A 24,856-nucleotide genomic window follows, 5' to 3' on the forward strand; every position below is an offset into this window, starting at 1 on the left:
CATTAACATGCCCTTGTGGTGTCAGCTTTAACAATTCCTCAAGCTCAGAGAAGCATTTACCTAAATATCACATTCAGGATGCAGGTTGCGAGACTGACTGGGTATAAGGTCACATTTAAATACACAGCTGTCTGTTCCATGTCGGTGCCACCCAATTACCTCTATTTCATGATAAAAAGCCTTTACCTCTGCGATGCACCAGTCAGGCAGGAACCTAGGGCACATGCCTAATCTCAAACCAGAAAATGCATGTAATTGGCACATGCAGAGACATAATACAGCAACACACACCCCCCCCCCCCCCCCATATGCAGATGAGAAGCTGTATCCTAAACTGAAACCCAGACTCTAAGCACCCATCCTTTCTCCCTGAGGTGACAATATAAGGTGAGTGTTCTTGAAGTCAGCACCATGAAGAAAGGGTTTGTACCTGGCACTAGGAGTTACATAGAAACTTACCTGGAGGCTCATACACAATATCCATTTTTAAGGCTTCAAGAGTTCTCTTTTCTAATCCACCATCAACGCTTTGGCCTTACTAGTGCCCCTGATACATAGCACACACTGACACTGGAAGTGACAGACTATTGCAATATGCAGCATTATTGAAGACATACACTCACTTTTACAGGCTGATATCCTCCTTAATGCACTAGCACCTCCTCCCAACCCAGCCCCCAGCAGAACACATAACCCTGACCAATTCTGTCATTCTAAACTTATCAACGTACCGCGGTACCAATTTTTTTTTTAAGTTTCCATAAGTTTCACCATTAATGATTAGTAGCTTCAGTTAGAGAAAGTGGAAGAAACCAAACACGAAGGAAGGTCAAAGTTACATATATTAACATTATATTATCCATTTAATCCACCGACTTCACAGCATCACTATTTTGATATAGCACTAAAAGCAATTAACAGCACACACAAATCAAACACATGCCAAATCTTGGTCTTGCCTTTTAAAAGTAATACAAGTTAACCCAACCCAGTTCATTGCCAATACATAAAATGCAGATAAATCTGAAAAAATTATATACTGAGAAAAGTACACATGGTAGCACCAAACCAAGATAGTAGCTAGGTCACAAAACATCTAGGGATAACATCCTTCCCACTAAAACAAACCCAAACTATATCGCCCAAACTGAGCCAAGATGTTGTAAGGCACCCAGCAGCACAGTCACCAGATGCGTGTTGACTTTCCTTTAAGTGGCACGTTTCCCTAAACAAGTACAGCTACTGGCAGAGCTTCCTCCAGCCTTTGAGGAACATCTGCTTCACCCATTACTCTTCGGCACAGACATCAGTTGTTATTATAAAACTCTCCTGGAGCTGATGTCTCTCTTCTCTAGAGGTGATAAATGACTCATCTCTCCAGCTAAAAGAATCCTGTGGAAAGTGCTGAAGAGCTGAAGCCATTTCATGCCTCGGGATACTATTGTTATTTTGCAGCATACTTTAAAAGGACAGACATTTCACAAAACAAACAGAAAGACAATGTCCCACGAGCAAAGCCTTTACTAAATTTGAAAAGGTAAAACCAGACGGTGATGAAAAGTTGGGGCAGGATGAAGAATAAAGCTATTCTAGGAGCAATGACAACAATGGCATTAAACATTACATGTATAGCCCCTCTTAGTTCTTCAGGAATTTACCAAGGGAGTACAGATGAAATATTTTAAATGCTTATGATTAACAACAATATAATTATTAGACAGATATGCTTTGATAGCACGGTGGGATGATTGTGATCAGAATCACTAATTAGAGATTTTGTGTAAACAGTAGCATAAAAACAGTCAGCGTGCCATATTACCAGGAGATTATCTACCTGTTTTATACTTTAAAAAAAAAAAAAAAAAGGAATACTGAGAAAACAGAACTTTATTATTATTTAAACACATGCCCTTTAGAACATGTACATTCATTGCTCATGTAATTGCAGATTCATCCTCTCTTCCAGTGAGGACAGGAGTGCTATGGGGATTTATAACAAAGACCTGCTAAATGGTAACTAGGGCTAGGACCACCCATGCAAACACCAGTTATTTATTTTTTATTGCCTGTTTGCAGCTACAAGACATTGAGTTTCAGAGGACAGCTTACCAGCTGCACATTAGTTCCTGAACAGCTCACCAAATGAACTTTGCCTTTTTCTTTCTTAGCAAACAGGAAAAATACTGAATTGTTGCAGGCTTGCTTATACCACCCATCAGCAAAATCAAATTTTTGCAGTTTGGAAAAATCAAAATGCATCTGTCACAGTGCATGACACAAGGTCACAGAGTTAATTGAGTTAACTGCATCACGTATTCACTCCTGGAGTCTTAGGTCTTCAACCTTCTTATCACAATGAGGAGGCCGTGAGAATCAGCACAGTGAAAATACAGCATGCACCGTCTTCTCCAATATTAACAACTGCTCAGAGTACAGAAAACTAAATACATTTCACACTGTAGTCATTTCAAGGAGATATATAAATTTTAATAGGATCCCGTTCTTGAATTACTTTATTGCTCTGCTCAATTAAATATTATTTAATGATTCACCACTTGCAAGGGTATTGTACATCATTCATACTCTGTTGACTTCAGTGAAGCTTCTTCTGATTTTTTCAGAAACGATAACTAGTTCTAAGGAAAATTTTTAATTTTCTGTGCAAGGCCTAAGAGGCAGCGAGTTAAAAGTAGCAACTAAACCTAGCAACTGCTGTATTATATGCATGGGGAGATTCAGGTTATCACATCATAATTATTTACACCACTGATACTGGTTTAACTGCTAAGCAGCCTACAAGATAAGGACTATTTCATGTAATGAGTGTATTTTCATCAAAACTGTAGCAATCTTCCTGTTGCACTTTCCTGGGGCTTTCATTTTCAACTTTATCCATTGTAAATTATTGTTACAGAAGAAAAGATGAAGATTCTGGATGATCGGATTAGGTGGTGTAGGTGAACTGCTGAAATAGTTATGTTTTTTCACATACTGTAGCAGGTTATTCCAATACTCACTCACCTTCATGTTTCACCCCTTAACACACCTTAACTTGTTTTCAGTGTAAGAAATGAGTAAAACTGATGACTCCTTGGCTTGATCACTGACTTTTTGTGCAAAACACTTAATTCCAAAGATCCTTCTTGGGCTTTTGCATCTCCTTGTGTCTGGCAGTTAAAGCAATGATTTCATTCTGCAGCTGGCACCACATGCACGAGGTCAGTCTCCACAACTCAGCTTTCAACTGCTACCTGTCGCACCAAAGTAACCTCATCAGCCATGGTGGCTGTCAGAGATATTTGGCTTCATCATCAACTTTTCCATCAGAGAAAAATAAACCATTCAGCCCTGAAGCGCAGTTAACCACCTGGGTCAAAAAATGGTAAGAAGCTGTAGATATTCATATCTCCATGCTATCTAATGCTAAAAATACATCACTATCTCATTGAATAAAAGCTGCTTCTTTCAATCTCACAAGTACCACGTGAGTATTACCAAAAGCCAGCCTGCTTTCCGTCTACATGAAACTGGTAATACAAGCAGATTTCCTGTTTACAAAAACATAGTGATAATATTTACTTACCATTGTGTCTCAAATTTAAATAAAATTGCATGCATCATGATTGGTGAGACACCATGAACCATGCATACATGTGCACCAGCCCAGGCCGGGACCACTGCACCCTGATGGGAGCTTTACCCTCTCCCCCATGCACCGCTGGGCTTGCTTACAAGGAGCTGGGGAGCAGAGGCAAGGATGCAGGGAAGTCTGCACCCTCTTGCAAGGAAGAAATACTTTCTGTGTTACACACCACTGAAATATATTCCCCAGAGAGATGAGGTATCTGGATGCAGAAAGCCTGGCAGAAATTACTGTGACTGAGATTCTATTAAGGCACAGAAAGATTTAAATACCTTGACCCAAGCCTTTCTGGAAGATGGCATCAGAGATGGAAATTGAATGTAGCTCTTAAGAGTGAGTATCAAACACAAGACTTATTTTTTTCTTTATCTTTGAGGTACTAGAAAATGTAAAGCATTTCCTTATCACCAGACATTTCATAAAGGTTGGCCACTCTGATCAAAATACTTAAATCTACATTTTTAAGGACAGTGTCCCTTGAACACACTTGGCTTTCATTTAATTCAAGATAAGCTGCACATGCATACATAAAACCAATACATTGTTACATCTGCAACATTTTATAACAGATATGCTATGTGAATATGCCTGCATTTATCTCTGCTATTCACACAAAGAAACCGACACTACAAACCAAAGACAGCAGCAGTATATTAAAGTATCAGGTATTTGTGCTTGGGAACACACAGTACTGAATATTGTATGGAACATAAACCCGACAATATCCAAAAGGGGAAAGGGGTGTGAGAACATGAGAAAGGTTAACATGGTGTGGTAGATCAACTGAATGCGTAATTCTTGCTCAGTAAGGCCTGCACATGAAAGCTAAGGATCTGGTAGGAAGGGGATTTCAACAGGTAATGGAAAAGCAACATACGCAGCCCCTAACTACTGAGCTCCGGAGAGGGCCGCCACAGGAGCCTGTGGGGGAAGACAGCTGTTCACAAAAGGATATGCAAACTCATGACTCCTAATAGGACAGCAAAAGGACTGGGTATATACACTCCAAACAGTCTTGAGAGTCTAGCAAAATGCCTGACTATGTCCACCTGCTTCCCTGGTAAATGTACACTAAGCTATATGTGTGGCTAACACACATTTCATCTCTCCCCCTGCCACCTCCAGAGATGAGATTTCAGCTTTAGCCACTGTGGAAGTAGTTCAATTTTCCCCAGGAATCCCAACCTATGTGGCTTGAAAGCAAAATTTCTGGAAGATGATGATGGAAATGGAATTCCTAAGGCAAATGAGACCACAAATACAATGAATACATTAGAAAGAGTATCCTCCCTGGATCACGTTCAAGCAAGACTAAGCTCTGCAATATCTATACCTTGTTATTTCCGGATTGCCATCATTTCCTGCAGTACAGAAGTGAACTCACAGGATAGGCTTTCCATGAGTGGCCCTAGTTTGACAAGTATACTTATACTGTCACCTGATTTCTCTATACACAGGGTGGGATTTGTACTTTGCTATGTGTGAAGTAATGATTCCATATGTGCTTATATTTCCTGAGTAATTCTTCAAAAAGATTTGAGAAGGGTTTAAGCACAAGCATATCACTTTTATATATGATTCTGGAACTTTCTTTTTTCTAGCCCACAGAAAACCACCTCAAGCCTCATTTTAAACTGCTGTCATAATATTTTCAGGCTCAAGACACAAGATTTCATTAATTTTTATACCATCAAGATCTGTTTCAATATCAAATAAGAGAAACAGAAAGTTACTCATATGAGAAGACTACTTACTCTGAGCCAAGACTTCGGGGCTTGGCTTTATTTCAAGTCTTAAAGAGTTGTCTAAAAAAAAGGAGGAAACTACAATGCTCAAAATAAAGTTAAAATAATTTAGCTTTGCCTCCTGGGTAACACTTTCCTGCTTCCTGTGGAAAGGCTCACTCTAAGAATACTATATATATACTTTATCCCATTTCTTTTACAGATATACTTGTCCTTCAATTTGTACGCCTCAAGACTGCTGCTTACAATTTAAGTTAAGCAGCGAAAGTGAGATACATGCAGAGCTTTTAAAGTAACCTGTGCCTGTCCACTGCATCTGTGGGAACACTTGCATCAATTCCACCGGTACTTACTAAGTTTCATATGCAGTGAAATGAAACACTAAACTTCTTGAGATCACAGAACAGTTCTCTAGAGAGAAAACAGTTCTCTAGGTATGCCATGCAAGTCCAAAAACAAAAGGAAAAAAAAAATCCCTCAACCTGCAGGCTATCCTCTTGCTAATGAAGCCTGCCACACAGTTTATACTCATCACCATATTGGTTTCACGGCAACCTGTACGCAACCTGTCAACAGAATGTCCATATCACCCATCACAATCACTAGGCTACTGTATTGTTATTTTTAAAATATAAAAAAAATTAAGTAAAACACAGGAAAAGGAAAAATTAAAACTATTTCTTTAAGATAGCAATACAAATTTGTAACCTTTTTGTTATAGTGTTTTCAGCCATACTTAATGGGTTATGCAGGCTGTTTTTACACAAATAATGCATTAGTCTATGAATTCTGCTAAGGACAAACCTTGGCTTCCTCGAGGAAATTACCTCTGCTGTCTGCAGATCAGCAGCTGGGAGGTGAAGCAGTGACCTATTAAGCCTATCATTCCATCAGGCTATGAATACATTGCAGAGCAGCCACTGAATAAATAGAACACCATCTTTTCCTTTCCAAAATTATAAGAAACAATTATTCATTCCTGCTTTAGCTTTTTCCTAACCTGAAGTTAAATTATTTTACAGAATTGCACATATTTGTCCCTTTCCTTAAAAGTACTGACTTGTCAGTTGAAAGCTAATGAAATGGTAATCAACACAAAATTCTGGAATAAAACAATCTAATTTAAAATTTACTTTCCTGTACATGAACACAGGCATTAACCCTTTCTTAAAATCGGAAATTTCATGATATAACCATATAATCTTTAGATTGTGCTTCATTAAACACCAATAAAATACCAAAATATTATTATGTACTTTTTAAGCTCCCTAGCAATGGACAAGAGAAAAATTAAATCTTCATTTAATTCTAAATGTATTGGAGAAACATAATAAAAGCCCAAACCAAAATCCACTGATGGAGGTCACGGGAGTCTTCCCATTAACTTCCACGTGCTTTGGGATAACACACCAAGATAAATATTAGCAAGTGAAGAGAAATGAAAACTTACCCATGAATTCAATTCCTAAATGGTCTGCTATACCCAAGAAAGCATGTAAAAGAAAAAAAGAAAAAAAGACAGAAATGTTAGAAATAGACTAAAATGCAAATATCACCTTTATCATCACCAGTAACATTCAATATTTATATGAGAGCTGCAGGACGCAATGGGGGGTCAGGGGCCCACTGTGTGGGTGCTGGTCAGAAAGAAAAGCCCTTCAAAAGGCCATCCTAAGGGCACTGCGCTGTCATGGAGGGGAAGGGAGTCTGGAGAGGGCCAAGAACATCTTTACTCATTCTTATTCCACTGAAGAACCACAAGCCAGCCACATACAGGAATTTCATTTTCTCTCCCTCCTGAAACTCCTCTCTCTACATGCTAACTGCTATTATTAGACAAGATTCTTGCTTTCATTTTTTTCTGACAGAGATCAAAACCTGAAGAGATGAATGGAAGGCTTCTGCTGAGTTTTGCAGCTCTTGTACAGCACAGCGGCCATGTTTGCACCCGATGTAATTGCGTAACTGCCATCTGGTGTGTAACAGAAAATCTGACTTCAGAAAGAGTAGCCATGTTCCCTACTTCGCCATCTGACTGATAGGATGCAATAATTTCAAGACATTTAGAACCGACACAAAAATTTCAACAGTTTTAGAATACTGACTGAATTTACCACATGCAGTTCCAAACATTTCAGAACCCCTTTTACACATGACAAATTAGAAAATGCCTCTAAGAGACAGATGTTTTAGTGCAAAGAAATTCATATAAAACAGTTTACTAATTTTAAGTCGATAGTATGTTTAAGTTCATATGTGATTAAAAAAATAACAAACTCTTCATCCTGAAGGGATAGGGTAACAGAAAAGATAACTGACTTTTCTGAAGTTCATGTGTAAGAAACAGAAGCTTCAAGCCCAAAGTGAAACTGGAAGGGCAGACTTTCAGAAAGGCAGCAGAATGCAGTTCTTTTTTTCAGTGGCTTTGAAATATTTTGCTTTTCCATGGAAGGCATCATAAAGAATAAAGAAGGATCTTTTTTTGAGGAAAATGCAATAGTTCCCTTTACAATATAATAAATGCAAAATATTTTAATTCTGTTTGTCTTCTTTTTAATTTCCAGCCAAATTTCCTTGGTACAGAACAGATTAATACATGATTTCACCTGTTTCTAAGTGCAGGAGAGTTAGAAGAAAAACAGAGCAAAACTGATGCATTGGCTCGTACTTGGAGCTGGGGGTTACTACTTGGAGCTGTGTGAAACATCCCATCCCATTAACTAACATACTGCACTTTTCAAGACTACTTTAGAACTATATAGCAAAGTTAAAAGAAGATGTCTCCACATAAACCAAGAGCAATTTTAAACACTTTGTATGAACTGTCAGCTCTTTTGCCTGTGATAAGAATGTGAAATATCTGGGTTTCTGCTGAAAATGCTGGAAGTGATTCACCTTCTGCAACCTTTCAATCCTTCCAGGGGAAGGCATCGAGCATCAGCTTGCTCAATTCACTTAACACTCAAATCTATATAATAGCTGCTAAACTCTGTATTTATCTTCTTGCAGAAGACACAATACGCATCTCAAAAGAATGTTAAGAGGATGTGGTATAAATACCTGATTAGCATGGTGTTAGGACAGGTGTGTTATGCAAGTCTAGTGACACCCAAATGAATCTTTCTTTTTGGTATTAAACACGAGTCAGACCCATACATAGAGGTATTCCACATGAAAATCTTCTGATATGTATTCTTGCATTCATGTACAAGTGTCAAGCATAAACATCCCTCATGCATTTTACAAAGGGATATAATTTTTTATAAGAGCATGAAATCAGAAATATCAAAAGTGCATTCAACATACTCTTGGAATAGAGATTTGTAGCTTTTCCCTCTCACCTTCTGTGTGTTTGAAATCTGCAAATACTATCTGCGTGCAATTCACATCTTGTACCATCTGTAAACTACATCACGATGCAGTCAACAACTGCTTACTTTAAAAATGACAACAGAGATCAAAGTACTGTAATCTGGTCTCCAAGGAGCTAAGGATATTCACATATGAAGCAAGATCATGCAATAGCATCTTTTTCAGGCCTATGCAAAACACCTGAAAAAAAACCCAATCCTCCTTTCTTAACTAGGCTATGCATGTGTTTTCCATTTGCAGCCTGGAATCTCTACAATGAGTTCTCCACCATTGATAAAAGCCACGTGCTCAAAAAGTGCACACAAAAACCTCCTTGCCTTTAAAAACATGGAAAAATCCCATTTTCATTTATTTTTGAGTGTCTTATTTGTAAGCTCAATCCAAGGATATCTGAAGCCTTCCCAGGAAACACATTTAAGTGGAGATGGTGGAAATGTGTCAGGGTTATTTATTTTAAATCTCTCACATGGCTGAAAAGCACCTTCTGCAACCAGTGTAATATGTACTGCTGACAAAGCTGATTTACCCAGATTATGATGAAAGGAAGTCTAATGGGATAAACCTTTACAGTAAAATATCCAAGCTGCCAATTTCTCTCATTAAGGATAGTTCAACAAGCTCCACAGAAAATAACAAAACTCTAATTGTTGCAGATATAGTGCACGGTGGCACTGGTGCAGCCCTTTTGTCCACTGCCATGGCACATGTACAATGGCAAGAGCACCCAAGTGTGGCAGCTGGCCTCTGTGCTCACCCTTGTGTTTGGGGATCAGACTCTTACCAGCGACGGCAGCGGTGGAGGGGATGGACTGTGTGCCAAGCCGAGTCTGCTGCCTGCAGAGTGAGACCCCACGAGGAACAGTGGCGCCTCTGTGACTGTACATTACAAACAAGCCCCCCCATGCCACCAGGCTGCTTTTCCTCCTCCACACCCAGCATGTGCTGGCAGTGGTAGAAGGAGGGGGGTGGGGAGCAGCACATGGAACAGGATGTGACCATCACTGGGGCTCCTGCCCCATGGCCACCAGCCGTCAGCCCACAAGTTACTCACACTTGCACTGTTGTGGAGAAAATAAACAATATTGCAAGCTCCAGTTTTGGAGATGGGCTTCCTTTCTCTTAACAGCAGCAAGAAACTCTCCCAGCAGGTCCATGCGAGACAGGCAGGCATGGCACAGGGAACTGCACAGTGGGGGCAACTGGGGGGAAGTGAGCTGTGGTGGTGACCTAAGACTGAACTAAACAGTAAAATGCAATGTATTGACTCCTGACATGCCACAGTGTAACAAAGGACTGCTATAAAGTCATAATATATAAAAGATAAATTGCCTGCGGAGCACTTTGAACACGACGAGTGCAATGCCGAGTAATTCACCATCAAGCAATGAAGCTGCTTTAAGGGCTCAGTTCAACAAAAATGTATATGAGTGCTATTAGTGTGCTGAAGCATGGGTGCTGCTCCACAGGATGGGGTCATTAACCAAATAACACGATGGTATTTTATTTTTGTTATTGTGATTTCTTCTTTCTTTCTGGTATTGTGATGTTCTTCGTTACTAATACATTACTCAGACAGGAAGATTTTTCACTTTTATATTTTATTTTATGCATATTTCTGTATTTTGTTGTCAATGTGGGAAAAATACCATGCCTTATGGTCCTTGCACTATGTGAATTTGTTGCTAGTATTAAAGCCATTTTAATTTATACTTTATGAATACATACACACCTGGGAATACTTGATAACAAGCACAGGAGAAGATAAATTCACACTTACTAATGGAATAATTTATTAGTGCTTCACAAAGAACATGCATACTTGTGTCTGGATTGTGGTTTGCTAGGGCTGTTTTCTTAGTCATGTTAAGATGGAGATTTTTCCTCGCTTAAAGACATTATCCCACTATGAATTGAAATATAAACTGAACACATAAATCACAGTGATGTACAAAAGAAGAATCTTTGACATGAAAATACTCATTGTAGATGGCCACAGACATTTTAACCTGCTCTAGGATAGGTTGACTTTGGCATGAAGGAGAAAGTTTCAGGAAATCACTGCAACAGCAAAGTATTTTGCTCTGCAAATTAAATTGATCGGTTCCAATAAACTGATAAGATTTGTTAAATTGTCCTTGGTAGATTATGGTCTTGAACAGAAAATACAACACAATGATTATGCTGCAAGCTACTTTGGGACAGCTCAAGAACTCTGAATGGATTCTCTGCCTGGAAGGAACACAATAAAGTTTAACTTCTAAGTACTGCATCAATGAAACTTGGTCTGAAATTAAGAAAAATCCCTCCATTCAAAAGGCAGTAGATTAGGATACTACCTAAACATTCAAACTGCTGCTGTCTTATCCATTACTTTTCATTATGTTTGACAGCACAGTTATCAGCCTACATGCACATTTAATGAAGCCAAAGCTATAACTGGCTACATATACAAATATAAGAAAGTATATTATTTTTTGAATCCTCAAGTGTATATTTTTGGTCCCTCATTTTGCATGTGAGCACATAGTTATGGGACAAGAGATTTCTCTAGTCAGTAGGAAGGGTACATTGCTCCTGCTCAGATATTCATAGGAGGTAATCAGACTTTGCAAACTGACCAAAAGCTCTTACAGCATTTGTTTGTGGGTTTTTTCAGCATGAAAAAGCACCAGCATATTAATGTATTTTACAAATCTCAGTTATTAGCACCAAATTTGATATTGATGGTTGTTTTAGAGAGGCTCTGGTGATTTGTTTCTGTAATTACTCAAAAGTACTCTTCACAATCTTTTTGGTGAGTGAAAAACTGATTGGGATGATTCAGGAAAATCAGAGAAATAAAATAAAGATAGCTCAACTACTGATTTCTTAAAGAATCTTCACTGAAAGACATGATAGGAATTTCCCCACTGTTGGACACTTAAAAATGGGTCACACTAAATCCTGAGAATGACTTTGAATAGGCAAATACCTGGTGCCTCCCCTTTTACCCTCCTTAAAGAGGAGAATTATGCAATTTTTTTCCAGATGTGAAATTTCCCTGGAATAGATAGGCTGTTCACTAACCTTTAGCTGGTGTAACTTTATGCATACATAATAGAGCAGAAGTAGGTTAAACACTGTCAAGACACAGTGATGAAAATCACAAATACACACACCTTTTAGAAGAGATTTGGTCAGTTTTCAATGAAATTATAAACTCTGGTTACAGAAATGATAACTTTAAAAAAAAAGGCATCCATAAATCTTTTAAAAACATCACAATCTGATCTATACTCAGCATAAACAATAGCAAGATTTACATTCTTGTAAATTTATACAGATAGGGTTAATTTTACTTTAAGCCAAATTAAAATCTTCAATCTGCAAAAATAAATATTGAAGACAACATCTAGAGGTTTATTGCTTTACCCCTTTCCTTTTAAAGAAAGAAAAAAAAATAGGCAAAGGAGGACAAAACCCTAGACTCGCTGTGAGTATTTGTAAGGATCTGGAAAGGCTACAGTATAGCCTCAGGACAGAATCCCCCCCCCAACTGATTCCGTAACAAAGGAACATCCGAAAAACATCCACCAAAATCTGTTGTTATATAAGTAATACACATTGCTGAATAATGGAATAAACTATTGATTTTCTTTCCTTTTGAATGACAAAAACTCATGGCTGTGGTTTATACCACCAAAGTTGAAAGATTGCTTCTAACTTCTGAAAATAAATAAGAGCAATGCTCCTACCTTCACAGGTTCCAGGCTGGTTGGAAATTTGAGGTACTTACCTCATCTGCAGCATCCAGGATCAGAGGATTAAGCTTGCCTCTTCCCTATCATTTTTAAGACCTTAAATCATCATGTCTCCACTCAACAGACTGTTCTTTCTCTTTGAGGCACTATGTTGGTTTTTAATGAAAAAAATTAAGTCTCATCCAACAAAGAGACTGTAAGAAATCTCTACAAATATCCACAATACTGTAAATCAGTGCAATTTTAATCCTAGGTTAATTTTTGTTACTATAACTATAAAATTTGCAGAGCAAATAAATATCCCTGATTTCAAATCTAAAATTACTCTATTAAACTTACTAAATGCCTGAGGAATATAATTTTAAATTTTAGCAGATCCAGGCCAAAATGCTTCGTGCTAAGTGTCAGTAAAATGCAGTAATGCTTTGGTTTTTCTCTGAAACAACCCATTGTTTTCACTAATGATTGTACAGAGCTGGTAAGTGTTTGATGCTGCTGTTACATGCAAGATTATTTTTTTGTGATTTACTTAACATTCATAAATCAACAGAACTGCTCAACATGGATAAGGACTTTAATTCATCCCAGAATATCACCAGTGCAAAAACAGTAAGTCTACACAAAATGCTTTGTCTCCCATTGGACCACTTGAAGCTGCATTCTTATTTTATTTGCTAAAAACATAATGCTGTTTCCATGAAAATTAGTAACTACATCAAATGAAAATAAAGCAGCTCATACAAAGCCTCATAGCTCACGGTGACAAGGTTATTTATGAAGTTTTCTCTAAACATATGTTGAAAATTATAAACCAATGTGATCACTCAGATATCGACTTCCTCCTCCCCTGGCAATGAGACAGTAGTAAATATTGCACGTTACATCCTGGTTACTTGAATACCAATATTAGCATCATTCATATCATCACTCTATCGATTCTGATAGATATACCTATGAAAATCAAGATTTCTTTGATATTCTACGGTTTTGACAAATGGCTAAATCCCTGTATTAGCACTGTAATTAAAAAAAAAAAAGTAGCAAATTTTCTTTTTGCTCCTGTTCATTTCTGAAACCTATCATCTTCTGTAAAGCTCCTTTTCTTGTACATGTATATACACACAAGAATATATACACACACACTTCTTGTATATTGCTGTCTAAAAGCCCAGCCTCACATACCAGGATCTGTGACTGTGCTAAGAACTAAACAAAGACAAAACACTGATGTAATTATTCGACCTGCTTCTACAATTCTGAACTCTTCTCCTGGGCTTCTGCAGAAAGTGTGACAATGACTACACTTGCCCACAGTTGCAATTGCATAGTAGGTGATTACAGCACTGTCACAAGTGAGGAACTGTCAGGAAAACTAGGCTATGGAGCAATATATTCTTCTATCCTTCTCTATGTCATTAACACAATGGTTCCTGCAGACCTGAGCTCACACTGCAACAACTCCTGGATCCGTCTCTTATGACTGCTACAGGTTTGCACAGTGGCATCCCACTGCCTCGTCAGACAGGCTTTCCTTTACCCAGAGCAGTGCTGATGACTGGGTTTGAACACATTCATCAAAGCTGAACTTAGATGTTTAAGTCATTAGGCATTTCCATTGAATTTCAGTAGAGACTGGCAGATTTAGTCTGGCAGAGTCCTTTGAAAATGACAACCTCTACAAGAAACTGGTCAACTGGTCCTTTCCCAACTATGTTGTTAAAAGGTCTCATAAAGCTAGATAGGACAGGGGAGGTGAATTACATCCTTTGTCTGAACCCAGCAGAATGGACAAATCATACCCCAAAAGTATATTCAATACTACCAAAACATATGGTGTGTAAAGTTTTTTGGGACTACATATGAATTATCTCATCGTAGGTGTGAAAGATTTCATTTGACTGCAGCATTTTAGGGGACAAATAATCCTCTTCTGGTTAAACCGACAAAATGTATATTAAGGTGGAGTAAGCCTACGAGATTCTGAGAAGCTACCATAGGGATTTTTGCACTGTGATTTCCAAATGTGTATGTGATAATGCAGTCTGTAAAATATAACCAGCATCACAGAAATTTTAAAGAAATTGCTAATAGCTCCTTCATCTTATGAACATATGACATTTAATAAACATTTCTCATGCTAAATGTTACTTTATTCCTTCCACAGATCATTAAGCTGTCCTTCACTTGCCTACTACAAGAAAATGTTTCAGATGCAATCATGTTTACTGCTCTATAGAGGCACAGAAAATTTGGTAAGTTTGTGTCAATTTCTTAAAGCCTAATTACTTTCTTCAACTTCAGGACAAGGGTTGCACATTAATTTTTGAAAAAACCAACAGCATTATTCCCTAAAGCACCAAGCAGGATAGATCTACTGCAGTCAAAAAACATACCAGCAGCAGCACAGTACAGGTATTTACACCAAGATTTTTACAATATTGACTGGAAGTTTTAATGGCTGTGAATTATACATCTCTGTTGTAATGACAAGGAAGTTGCCATATTTATTTATATACATATTTAGCCGCCTAGATAACTGGTTTGAGTTTTTCACAAAAGGACTTGGGAGACTCAAGATGAGGGATTCTCAGACCTTTTTAGAAAGGTTTTATCTGCCTTGATTTGTGAAACTACATTTCTTTAAGCATCAAATCTTGAGAATAATAACCATATTTGCTGTACACAGAAGACAATTTCTCAATATTTTTTTTCATTTTAAATTGTGTGCAACATAGCTAGAGAATTATCTGAACTTACTCTGATCACTCTGTGTGTGTCTTGTACTTTGTATAAGTAGCTGCCTCACACAGCAGCAGTACTGAGCCTTGTTTCCAGCTGTCCTGTGTTTCTGGCTCAGGGGATGATAAAAGGGCATAAGCATTAATCAATGTTTTCCCAATGTCTGTGGCACTTGTGCTTTATGGGCTTGTTGGTCTCCTGTGCAATAGGTACTCCTGTGTGTAAGGAGTGTCTCACCCCACCTTCCTGAACCAGCAAGAGTTTACAAACTTTGTGATTCCACCACAACATCAGAGCAGTTACATTTTATGTGAAGCTGCTGATTACCCACAGACACTCAAGGTGATTATTTTACTACGCAGTGTTTTCAGATTCAAGGAAAGGCTCCTTGAAGGACAAGAGGACTTCAGTATTGCAAGTTGAGTGTTCTTTCAAGTCATCGACCAGATGACTTCCCCAAACCCTGTCCTGTGAGGTTGGTGCACAGTATGAACAGTCTTAATGGAAATATACTGGTAATTGTCAGTTTATTTATGGTATCAAACCACAAACAGCAGATGGGAGCAGGAGAGCTCTGTTTTTCTCTAAGCTAAAACCCTTTCTTGACATCTGGGACTAATTTGTTCAAGCTAATCAATACTAAGCCAGATATGCTGAAGAAGTACAGTGATTTGGACAACAGCTCTGCAGCATACAGAGCATGAAGTGAGATAGTGAGACAAGTTATTTGTCAAGATGTGAAAACTATGGAGTTGAGATATATTATCAAGGCACAAAGGAAATGTGTCTCTTACCTGGAGCTGTAACAGTTCAAATGGTACTCCTCCTATTTGAATGTGGGTGTTGGCACACATGTCCTGACAACATCAGCCCAACTTGTGTTTATGGGCCCAGAAACAGCGTAATAAATAAATCTCCACATCATACAGTCAGATACAATACATACAAATGGAATAATGGCTTTTTCCATGCCTGAACTGCCTTGTTTGGTTATGGAACTACGTTCTGCTCAGAAGCCACTAGTTAATAATGTAAACAAACAAGTAGCAGCAAAAGTGGATGGCAAAAAATGAGCATTGGATCTTCCTCACAAAGCATGAGCAACTTGCATACTTCAGGATACATGGCATGAATGTATGCTGCTGATATGTAGGTAGGAATCTGAAACATTTAATTGCTTTTGTGTTTGAATAATCTAGGTGTTCAAATTCTTTACTATTATAAATATATTAAAACCATCTTTATTATAAACAGATATAACAAAGGTGATTTAAAAATGTCAGTGGTTGGGATGGATAATATGACTCATTCATGAGATTTGAAGCAGACGTGGGGCTATGATAAAAAGAATTATTAGGTGCTATCAAAAGCAATAAATGTTGCATACTGGAACAAAGTGTATGATCTGCATACAACTCAATCACCTCCAGCGAGAGCAGCAAAATTAAAGCTGCTGTTTGCCCTCACTTGTACACAGTGATACACTGCAATCAATTGTTACCAACGTAACGTGAGAATATTGTCAAAAAGCCCCATCTATAGAAACATTAAACTCATTGGATGCAATCACTCTGTCAGAGCCATTCAAACAAATAAATCTCTTGTGCACAGATCAGATGTAACCCAATGCAACCAGAATGGTACCCATTTACTGATACCCACAGCACTGGCAGTTTGCATCTGGCCCTCAAACCAAGGCACAAATTATTGCAGCAACCACACAGAGCAATATAAAAAAAATAAAATAAAATAAAAGGAAGATAATTTGTTCTGGGACCTTCGTAAACACAACCATTATTTAAGGCTAGGCAGAGAGGTTTACATGAATGCAGAGCTAATTTGCTGAAAAACTTCACAAAGGGTACAGAAAGCTGGTAGGGAAGACTGGAAGAGCCACTAAGGCCTGCCCTGTGTGAGACACCTCAGTGACACTGACGCTTAGCATGATCAAAAGTGCACTTATTTTCTTTCTTGTTTGCTTCTTCTCCATAATACAAATATTCAGGAGCCTCAAAGAATTTAATAGTTCTCAAAAAAAATCTCAGAGAACATTCCCCCATCAAAGGCCTTTTGAATGACTGTTTCATTCCAGGATTAAGATACATCATTCAATTAGACATTAACAACATTAAGGACTTCAATGTTTTCCTTAGAACATCCTTGTATTTATCAGAGGTCTTTGCTCAGAGCAAAGCTGTACTATCAACTTTTTAATTCTCTGTGGGCTATCCAACTTCCACGGATTATCAACATGGAAACGGGAGTTTGCCTTTTTCATGCTTTGCTCTACCCCTGGCACCTTACTTCACAACTCGAGCAACTCAAACTCTGCAAAGCTGGTCAGCCAACACAACAGGTAACATGCTGCACACCTCTGCAACTCACGTGGAGGATGAACACTGTCATAGGCATACTACAGAGGGAAGGAAATATCATGGGGAGATTAAAATGTATTAACTTGTCTTACACTGTTCAAAGCATTTATAAATATAAACATAAAACAAATACAGAAAACACGATTTTTTCCCCTCTCAATACTGGTGAATTAAAGCCAGGAGTATGGAAATCATCTTTATGTGAGGTCTAAATTAATTCTGAACCAAGGTCTATACAAGAGGAAAGTGAGTAAAGACTTACTACAGCTTCAACTATCAGAGTCCTGCTACCCAGATGAAAGGGAGTTTTCCCCCTTGAAATGCGCTAGTCTGAGAAATTAGATGTGTATTTCTGGAACTATTGTGTATAGTTAAGAACCATTGCATCTCACATGCAAATTCCAATAAAATCTCTATTAAACATTAGAAGTAATTTCTAGTAGAAATGTATGATACCTTACCAAAAGGTCATCTTTTTTCAGCAAGATGTAAAACCAAAAGGGTACATGACCCAACAGTAAGAAAATGATGTCATGTTACAAGAGAAATACCTAATATATCAGCAGCATTTCATGAGGAAAGTAAACAATTCTGCTACCTATGTGCATTGTTATTTTATTTTTGCTATATGGAACTGCATCGTGAATTCATTCATCTGCGAGTACAGTTTACATTGACTGCAGCAAGGCGAGGAAAGCTCTGGGTTATCAAATAGACTTGCATTTGATCTGCCAATGCAGTCTGCTAAAATGGAGGCACAAATTGGCAAGTGACCTCTCAATTGACAACACCGTAGTTACTGGGCTGGGAGCCTACATGGAAAATTCCTTTTTCGCGGTGACAATATTACAGAGCAAATAGTTATATAAGTGTCAGACACACTGTAAAATGTTCACAAAGCTTAATACAGTGAAGGGAAAAAGAGACAAAGACACACTTCTATTGTGATTTCCAATACCTTTATACTTTACTTGAGGGTCAGGATTTCAGGTACAGAGTAAGATCAGGGACGAAAATTAACCCGCAAGATGGCAAAAAGGTGCCAAAGTTGAGCAGCACAATTTCCCAGTGCCTACTCCAAACCCCACTGAAGTAGAATTGCTGCTGACCTGAGATGAAAACTGTGATTTTGCAGCAAACTTTGGGAAGTGGAATATGTTAAACTGAGTCTTGTCAAAATTGGATTTTGGGATTTTTTTTTTTAATTTATTTTACCTGTATACAGTTTCAAAACTGAGAAGTCCACCTACTGCTTTCTTTCCTTCCAGCTAAACTTTTATTTTACTGTCACATTGGTGGCAGGATTGAGATGGAGTTTAAAGGGGCTGTAATCATGGAGAAAGACAAGTTCCCTTATGATGGCATGAGGATGCCAGACAGCTGTGAAAAAGGCAGCTTCAGGTTTGTGTTTAGTGAATAGATCCCACCCACAACACTCTAACCCAAATTCACTAATCAGATTGTTAAAGAATGCTTTTTCATTGCAGCATGTATGTGTCAGTAAACAGCAGGAGAGAAAGATCTAGAATATGCTTCTGACCCAAATCCTCCCTTTTCCAGAACATTTAAAGGTGGCAAAGTATTGCTCTTTAGAGGAGCAAAATAGTATCTGTACTTTCTGGGTCTCTGGCTGCAGATCTTCATAGGCATTTACCAGAAGTTGTCTTTTTCTCTAAAATACTGTACAGAACAAGAATCTCACGCTGCTGTTTCCTCCGTCCATTCCATCACATGCAGTCTGAAATGTGTGTTACAGACGGGACCGTATGGCTGCTCAGGCTGACGGAATCAGAGACAAGTCTTTACATTTCAGAGTAGCTTTACAAAGGACCCATAAATATCCTGGAAATAAGCTGATATCAATGAAAAAGTGCTTCTGACTATTGCTATAATACTATTACCTCTATAAGGTATGTAGATAAAGCTGAAGATTTTTTTCAAACAGGTTTGTGAGGAATTCAGTATTTTGCCTTAACAGCAGAGAACACCATCACCAGCAGCAATATTGTTTTCCTCACAGGAAAACAGTTGTCCATTGCAAACTGTAGTCTCCTCCTTTTTTCAGGAGCTATGCACTGCATATAACTAACTTGCAATATTTTAACATGAAAGAGCAGCTATCTCCATTTTTCATCTGCCAAATGCACCTGCCATTGAGGTTTACTAATTTTCTTTCCTTAAAGAAAAAATTATGGAGAGGCTAAGCCATGGACAAACACATGGATTTAAGCACCTAAATATCTTTGTAAATTACAAACCTCAATACTTTTCCCCTTTCTAAAACAAAGCTGAAGTCACTTTCAAAATAGAAGACAGTCATCTTAGGCTCATGATCCTTAAGCTCTTCTGAAAATGTGTTAACTTTGAGGTAATATCTACATTGTAAGAGACACTTGTGACTCTTGCACCTAGCCTTACATTCACACATTCAACGGGTCAGCAGGAGATATATCTGCATGTTATTGCAGTATGGAAAAGCCATGCATAAATTGTTAAGGTATAGGAACATCTTGTGTTCTTACAGCTGGTTCTTCCATGACATTACTACTATTGCTTATGCTAGGTAGATCAGATTAGCCTGGAGACACTTAGATTTGCTACGAGATATCCATTTTGACGAGACAACTACTCCTACTTTGGCCAAACAGGTGCATTAGCCGAAAGCGAGCTGAGTATCAAACACTGGAGTCTGTATAGTCACATGTGGAAAATTTCTACAGACATTCAGCAACCATAGTAGGGAAAAGGCAGCAAATTCCAGTCACTTGTACTATCATACTATTACACTAACTACCTGAGGTCTTAAACATCTCTGCCTCCAAGGTGCAGAACCTGGTTTTTTAACATGTAAGAATTTTCTTTTGATTTTCAGTCTAAATCCATACTGTACTGATTTAAACTCTTTATTCTTGCACTGACATACCTTTCAGCTTCAATCATTCTTACCTTTCCTTTATATTTATCCATATGACATATTTATAGACCAAACAATATCTCTCTGACATATTTTCCAGACCATCATGCTACACAGCTGCAATTTCCAGACAGACATTGGAACATCCATCAATTACTGCATCTGGATCACCAATATATTTGTTCAAACTGTGGTGTTAAAATACTTTCTAAAAACTTCTTCACTGCTCCTACCATCATTTCCTATATTTATATAAAACATAGCATGTGAAAAGAGCAAAACCTATACCATTGCCCCATTGGCACTGCCAGAATCACCAGAAACAAAAAAACCCCAAACCACTATAGGGCAAGAATAAGAGGAGATGAAAAACTTTGATTAGCACCTTTGGGGCAGAGGAGTATATAAGATGTACCATCAAAAGTGCAACATCACCCCAACAGGTACATGAAGGACTGTGCTGGCTGGCATTGTTGCTCGCTCCACTACCAGACCATCTGTGAGACAACTGTCATGAGGAATCTGGAGATTTTCTTTACATTCCTTTTGCCTAGGCAAGGAAACTGCCCCAGTAACTGGATTAAATGGAGTGATCATTTTTAGTGGAGAAAATCTGTTGCCATCATATTTGTGTGACAACTTCCAGATAAAATAAATCAAAACAACTCAAGAAGATCTAGTTATTTTTCCCTAACTGCGTTGTGCACCAAGGAACAATTTTCAGACTAAAAGTCTTTTGATTTTAGAAAAGAATATAAAATTCAAGACAGAGGTCTTCAGATTGCTTTTCTAAAGGCAACTGTTACAAAATCATGTTGTGATAATTACAGGTTATGTGTATACACAGTCATACAAGAAATAGTCATACGCTGTGCTTTCCTCTGTCTTTTGTGTAGATGCTAAACACCGCTGCACAAGTTCGTCATAAATACTTTTTTATTTATTTCTTTTATTTATTATTTTTGCTCAAGCTGTTTAGATTGTTTGGACAACTCACAATAATAATTTTGATGTCTCGTTGACTTCTCTTCCCTGTTCGGTATGCCATTTAAGCAAGTTTAAATACACGCAAAGTAATTACATGTGAGTTGTTAAATGCCTGCCTACCAACTGCCACAGTACCTGGAGGAAAAATGCCTGCTGAAGAATTAATACAGGTTGAGGCCTGAACACAAACCTTGCTTTAGAAGGCATCTTCAATTTGGGGTAGTCGTATAATAAGCCCTAATGTAAGTGGCTGAAGAGATACAGATACGGTAAATGCTGTAAAAGAAAAGGCTCAGAGCCTGCCTGGGTTGAAGCCACTGCCACTAGGACAGGAGGACAGTAGCTGCTCTACAATTTCATATTTTCATTTCTTACAGTCCATTAGGTTGACTTTAACAAAATTAAACACACTGCCAGACAAAATAACTGAATAAACCAAAATGAACAGCTTATAAGAAATTGCAGTTTTGAGGATAAATGTTTCTCAAGCAAACTAGAGACATTCTTCACAGTTATCCCCTTTGGATGGCGACAAAACCGGGATGGGGAAAGCGGAAGTGGTTTGTTCTATGAAATGCATTCACCAAAAAATATATTGTGTTTCAGTAGACATAAATAAATAATATCTCCATTGCAACAAAGAAAAATAATAATAATAACCATTAAAATAATAAAAATAAAACTCTACCATGATGAATAAGATTAATTAAATTAATTAAAATATATCTCAGCTAAGTAAATGTTATGACTGTGTAGCCTATTCCCGACCTTTCATCAGTTCTGCTAATTTCTGATTTTTCTGTCTATGGCCATTAAATGCAAAGTATGCTAGGTGAAAGAATCATTTGCAGCAAATGATAAGGAACAAACCACACCTTTTTAATATTACCATTTTTCAAATATCCAAGAGGATCAGAGAGTAGGTCAGATATTGAATGACAGAAATATAACCTATTTATTTGCTTCACAAGTAGCAGACAGGGTCAGCTTACATTTGGATTTGACCTTTCATGTCTTACCAATAAATGCATGTTTTTTCAAGTCACTGGTACTAAGGATACTAAGGATAATTTTATTCTTTTTTTTTTTTTTTCAAAAATAGTGTATAGAAACTAATTAATTTGTGTGTAGGATGTGCCACCAAGTCCGGAGATTTCATCCATTTTGGTGGGTATTTCTAGACTTGAGTGTGAGGACTGAGTGTGCAATCACAGAGGGACGGAGCACTGGCTGAAGGTGCTACCCAAGTAGCTCTGAAAAATGGGTCCCCACATACCACAGCACAGTCAATTACACATGCAATAAACCAGTTTCAAAGAATTCAAACTTCAATCCATTTATTTTTGTCCTCTTTGTAACAAATTTCTCTGGCATAACTAATATATTTGATTTGAGGCCACTGTCTATTGTGACCTAACCTAAGATGATGATGACGGCATTTTTCACAGGCCATTCAATGCCTTGAAGTGCATGAGATCTGGCCTCAAAGATTATAAAACCAGAGTGATGAAAGTTAGAGGTGCCAGCATGCACTGCACTTAAATCAGCTAATGGCAAATAAAATGATTCCATGTGGAAATAATTTTAATTTCAATTGATCCAGTGCTTTGTAATGGATTCATTCAAGAAACATGGGATGGAGGATCAGATTGTTCAGGCTCTCTTCTCCCTCACCGCTCCTTCCCTTCCACCTTCTATTGTTAATTTGTTTACAAAAAAACCCACCATGAATGTGACTTCCCCCTTTTCCACATTCGCTAGTGAGAAAAACGTGGCAGTGGTACTTTAAGCATCTGTAAAAGCTTCTGTGTCAGGATACTCTGCCCTGCCACAAACCCACTCCTTTGCATAATCAAGAGTGGAACAGCAAAGGTGCCAACCAGGAAAATGGATATCACTCATTGTGTCTCATCCTGTCCGACACTGTCCCGCTCTTACTCTGAACGCTGAGAAAGGAAAAGCAAAAGGCACTCAGCAGCAAGCAGCATAACGTGCTAGTACAAGGAGATTAAATTCATCCAATTTGTACATGATGGTCCTTCATTTTTCAGGTAGTTTTTAATGTAACAGAAAAAGATGCTTTTGTGATTGTGATGGAAAGGTAAAATCTTTGCAGTATTTTTGGATCACAGTTTACTGTTAAATTGTCTATTTTAGTGCATTTTCAACTTACAAAAAGGCTGCTTATATTTTCTCTCAAGTTATGCCATGAAGAAATATAATATGCCTTTTAATAGAACAGCCAAGGACCCATTCTCTCCAGTTTACTATATAGATTTGTATACTCCATACAAAAATGTTATGAGTTTAATTGGAACAGACAGCATGACAGCATAATTTTATACAACTGTTTACAATTACTACAATGGCAGCTTCCACAGAGCTCTCGGTGATTTTTCAAGAGCATTTGCAAGCATAAAGTATGTGTTAGGAGGGAAAAAAAAAAGTAATTTGCTACAGCTGTGCAAAGTGGATTAAGGAAATCTATCAGCAGTGACACAGATATTTAGAAATGGGAGATATTTTGCCCATCTGAGCACAACTCTAAGATTTGGTGACGTTAATAGCTTTTTTAATGGCTAGATTAAATAAAGTGTTCTATTTTAGCCTCAGATATATGGCACATAAGAAAAAAGCACACTTACAGGTTAGGAGAGTATTCTGGTTGTTCTTCACTTAAGGAGAGGGTGAGATCAACTAGACAGAACCAAAAACCTCTGGTCCTCCAAACCAGAGGAAATCACAAAGTATGTGTGAAGTTTTGACAAGTTATGCTGGGAGTGCAGCAGCAACAGTATCAATGGACAAGCGTATAAGGCAGAGGAACAGAAAGCATGGGTTGAGAAAAGAGTGGTGGGACAGGCACTTCTCTGGCAACTTTAGTGCTGGGGCCGTGATCAACTGTCCTTTTTCTGATGTGCCCTGTTCAGAAAAGTGAACTGGCTCGTTCTTTGGTAAGCATAACTGCATAAAATATATCTGGGTATTACCAGCTTGTCTTCCTAACAATTTCACAGAATCTTCAGTTCTGGCTAAGCCCTTGGGTTAAAAAAGAATGTTTCTGTTGTTGCTATACGAAGCACACAGGAAGCCTCTATTCTGTCAGACAATGTAAACAGGGACTTACGTGGAAGACTAGAAAAACAAGAGAATTTATTTTCTAAAGGTTATGTTGAACATGGACACTAAAAGGAGCTCTGTGAGTATAAGGTCAATAAAAGAACAAAACACCTTTCTTAATTTGCCCATGATGAAAAATAACTCATTAAGGAAGTTTAACAAACTAACAGAGAAGTTTACAGAAGACAGCTACCCAGTTCTTCTCCTGAAGTGATTTTATG

The 24,856-nt window shown here is 37.9% G+C and overlaps 1 protein-coding gene across 2 annotated transcripts in view; it reads right to left on the minus strand.

Annotated features, from left to right (window-relative positions):
* Positions 1-24,856, minus strand: part of NRG3 (neuregulin 3) — a gene marked incomplete at its 3' end in the record, with an annotated part of 382,825 nt that overhangs the window by 62,445 nt on the left and 295,524 nt on the right. Inside the window, exon 4 of one of the 2 annotated variants that reach the window (XM_084264712.1) lies at positions 6,839-6,862. In XM_084264712.1, the coding sequence (XP_084120838.1) occupies positions 6,839-6,862 (24 nt within the window). Of the gene's footprint in view, positions 1-6,838; positions 6,866-24,856 lie in introns of both variants that reach the window. The other variant, XM_084264711.1, reaches the window with a different exon arrangement.

Source organism: Gallinula chloropus (assembly GCF_964237585.1).
Source record: "Gallinula chloropus genome assembly, chromosome: 5".
In the NCBI taxonomy this organism is placed as follows: Eukaryota; Metazoa; Chordata; class Aves; order Gruiformes; family Rallidae; genus Gallinula; species Gallinula chloropus.